This window comes from Rhipicephalus sanguineus, chromosome 6 (assembly GCF_013339695.2).
Source record: "Rhipicephalus sanguineus isolate Rsan-2018 chromosome 6, BIME_Rsan_1.4, whole genome shotgun sequence".
Classification (NCBI taxonomy): Eukaryota; Metazoa; Arthropoda; class Arachnida; order Ixodida; family Ixodidae; genus Rhipicephalus; species Rhipicephalus sanguineus.
Genome location: NC_051181.1, coordinates 127,604,585 through 127,607,836, shown reverse-complemented (window position 1 = coordinate 127,607,836; position 3,252 = coordinate 127,604,585). Strand labels below are relative to the sequence as shown.

The 3,252-nt window shown below is 54.1% G+C and overlaps 1 protein-coding gene across 1 annotated transcript; it reads left to right on the top strand.

Annotated features, from left to right (window-relative positions):
- The first annotated feature begins 1,664 nt into the window (after window positions 1–1,664).
- Window positions 1,665–3,007, top strand: LOC119398038 (ubiquitin carboxyl-terminal hydrolase 2). The gene has a single exon (XM_037665304.2). The coding sequence runs from the start codon at window positions 1,740–1,742 to the stop codon at window positions 3,003–3,005; it is 1,266 nt and encodes a 421-aa protein (XP_037521232.1). The 5' UTR covers window positions 1,665–1,739; the 3' UTR covers window positions 3,006–3,007.
- The last annotated feature ends 245 nt before the right edge of the window (window positions 3,008–3,252 follow it).

Genomic DNA, 3,252 nt, shown 5'->3' with positions numbered 1-3,252 from the left:
AAAAGCCGCAACGGCGGCGACTGAGAAGCACAACGGCAGCAGCAACGAAGGTCCGCGTTGAGCCATTAAAGTTTCATGACATCCCAGGAAGCACTTCGAGGCCCCGCGCGCTGGCCGCGAAAGGGGGAAGGTCGCTTACGCGATGAAACGACCGAGAAATTGCTTTGATGCGCGGACGTGATTGGGTGCGGCCGCGGAAAGGACCTGTTATTTCTTTTTGTTTCGTTTTGTTTTTCAGCTCTTGTTGCCTTGTATGTCTGTGCTCGAACTGCAAAGGCCACCGCGTATGTCGTCTGCTCACCGGTTGCCGTCGTCGTCGTCTGCTTTCGTTCCCGTTGCGGTGACGACGGTGGAACGCTACCTACGTGGATATATATATATATATATATATATATATATATATATATATATATATATATATATATATATATATTATATATATATATATATATATATATATATATATATATATATATATATATATATATAGTTGGTTTTCCCCTCGCCCTTCGGTTCCTTAGATTCTCTCGCGTGTGCGTTTGTACGTGCTTGGCGCCACCTAGCGATCGTGAGGCTCTTTTCGGAAAGACGTGATGAGGTGCTCGCTGAGTTGGCAAGTGAGCCTACCTCCCCCTTTTTGGCCTGCTTGCGCCTGCCTCACGAAAATCTAGTAACTCAGACCGAGATGATGCCTCTCGGCTCAATCCGTACACCTTGTCGTCAGGTGCATCGCGGTAGACTAAAGGCTTTTTTTCCTTTGCTTTTATTATCTAAGTTGCTCGAGATCCCGCCGACAGTGTCGGTGTCCTTCTTTACTTTTCTTTTTTTTCTCGGCGCACTCGCACTATACATGAGTCGTATTGTCCTCTTGTCATGAGATGATGTTGGCTTTTGAACGTCCGATTTGGTTTGGATTGGAATTCTTCCCCAAATATGGCTTATACGCTTGCTGCGGCCTTCTATTCTTTTTTTCTCTTTTTTTTTAATAATTAGAATAACATCTAATTGAGATAGAATAAGACGGCATGTCTTCTGCTAGCTGAAATAAAGGTTTAATTTTCTTTTTATAAATGGCAAGAACCCATCATGGAAGGTGGACGACGAACCGAGTGGTAGTAATAAAGGAATATGAGTGATATTATTGAATTCGTTAATTCGTGCTGCTTTTTTTTTTGTCGTCGTCTTTGGGATAGTTATTTTTGTCTTCCAGCCCCCGCTGCCCGCTGCAATTAATTTCAAAGTTAGCGTCGGCGCAGTCGGAGGCGCGACTGTCCCGCTAGGACCTGGCCGACCAGCTAGCGCCGATCGGCCAGATTGAACGGGCGGCTAAGGCCCGTGGGGCCCTCGACTAAGGCTCCCCACATAAGGGTAATGTAGCGAAGCCTTGGAACTGAGTAATGGGCTGCGCTCTCCAGTGCCTTCTAGTGGGTCGTCCTCTTTGGCTTCTCCTGATCGGCACCCACGATGGCCCATGTCCACTACAGCACTCTAGTGGTGCTGTGGACATGTGCCATCGTGAAGGGCCAACCAGCACGGAACTTCATCCCCGTAGGGGCCTATTTACCGCACAGTTGGAAAGCCAGAACGAAGAGGAAAAAGTTCTCGCCCGCAAACTGGCGGGACGGTAGCGGCGAGGGCCCGTCGCGCAGGGCGTCGCAGGTGAGCCTGGGGCGCTGAAGGGATGGGCCCGCGTCTGGCCTCGAGCCCGCTCTCAGCGGCGACGGCGGGTGCCGGCGGACATGCAACAGGGGCCCGGCGCCTCGCGGTTTCCTAAGCTGGCCCGATGGGACATGCTGTCTCAGCTGCATCGCAAGATCACCTTCGCCGCTGCGGGATCCGACAGTTCAATGGATAACCTTCCGCCGGGCCTGGTCAACCGGGGCCAGAACCTGTGCTTCGCCATCTCGTCGCTGCAGTGCCTCTTCCGCACGCCCGAGATGGCGGGACTGATGCAGGACTGGGTGCAGAACAGCAATCTCGTCATGGCCGCCGACGAAGAGGACTTTCTCTGGAGCTACCTCAAGCTGCACGTCGAGTGCGTCGCCCGCAACCTGCAGCCCTCGACGCAGGACAACTTTGTGCGACTCTGCCGCGTCTTCATGCCGCAGCTCGTGTCCAGCTCCTCGTACACCCAGGAGCAGCAGGACGCCGCCGAGTTCGTGATGACTCTGCTAAACGTCCTGCACAAGATACTCAACAGCCGGCGGCCGAAGGCCAAGGCCGGAGAGGCGAACGGCAGCGGTTCGGCGGAGCACAATGCTGAAAACTTCCAGGTATCAATCTCGACGCTGAACAAGCGCTGCCTGAACAGGATCCTCGAGGTGGCCTACAAGGGCTGGCAGGCCTACGAGCGGGCCAACGACTCCCCCATCGTGCACCTCTTCACGGGCCAGACCTCGGACATACACCAGTGCACGTCGTGCCTCAAGACGAGCATACGAACGCAGGAGTACAACGTCCTGCCCATCGCCATCGAGCTGCGCGACCGGGTGAGCAGCAACGGCGGTAGGAACACGCTGCGCCTCTACGACCTCCTCGTGTCCTTCACGGAGGCCAAGCGAATGGACAACCGGGACGCCGACAACGAGAACGAGCTCCAGACGGGACCCATCTGCAACATGGCCGCCCACACGAGCTGGCTTCACCGCACCATGCTCTCGCAGACTCCCTCTGCGGTGGTGCTCCAGCTGCTGCGATTCCAGTACGACAGCTCGAGCGGCCAGAGCCGCAAGATTCGCGAACCCATCAAGATTCCGAGCACCAACATGTGCTTGCCCAACGGGTCCGGCACGTGGCCCCAGTACAAGTTGTACGGCGTCGTGGCCCACATCGGTTCGCGCTCGACCCAGGATGGTCACTACATCGCCTTCGCCGAGGAGCAGATGGGCGGCAAGTGGTACCGGTTCGACGACGAGTCGGTCACTTCCGTAGCAGACATCGATGAAGAGCTCGCCAAGCCTTTCCTGATGGAGAACGCCTATCTGCTGTTCTACAGGAAAACGTGACGTTTGAACCAGCGCGACGCTCTTGCCCTGCTGCTCTTTCGAGCGTTCCTGGTGGTACTCCTGTGGCGTACATTTTGGCACAGGTTTTGTTTGACCCAAACCGACAGGCGCCCACCAAATTTTTGCGTCGTATTACGGCATTGCTAGTCTGTGCAGTAAACGAGCTATTTCCGAAATTCGAGTTTGCCGTACTAAATGCTTCACAGTTGTTTGTTAAGTCATTATGCGTAATGTATACAGTGGCATC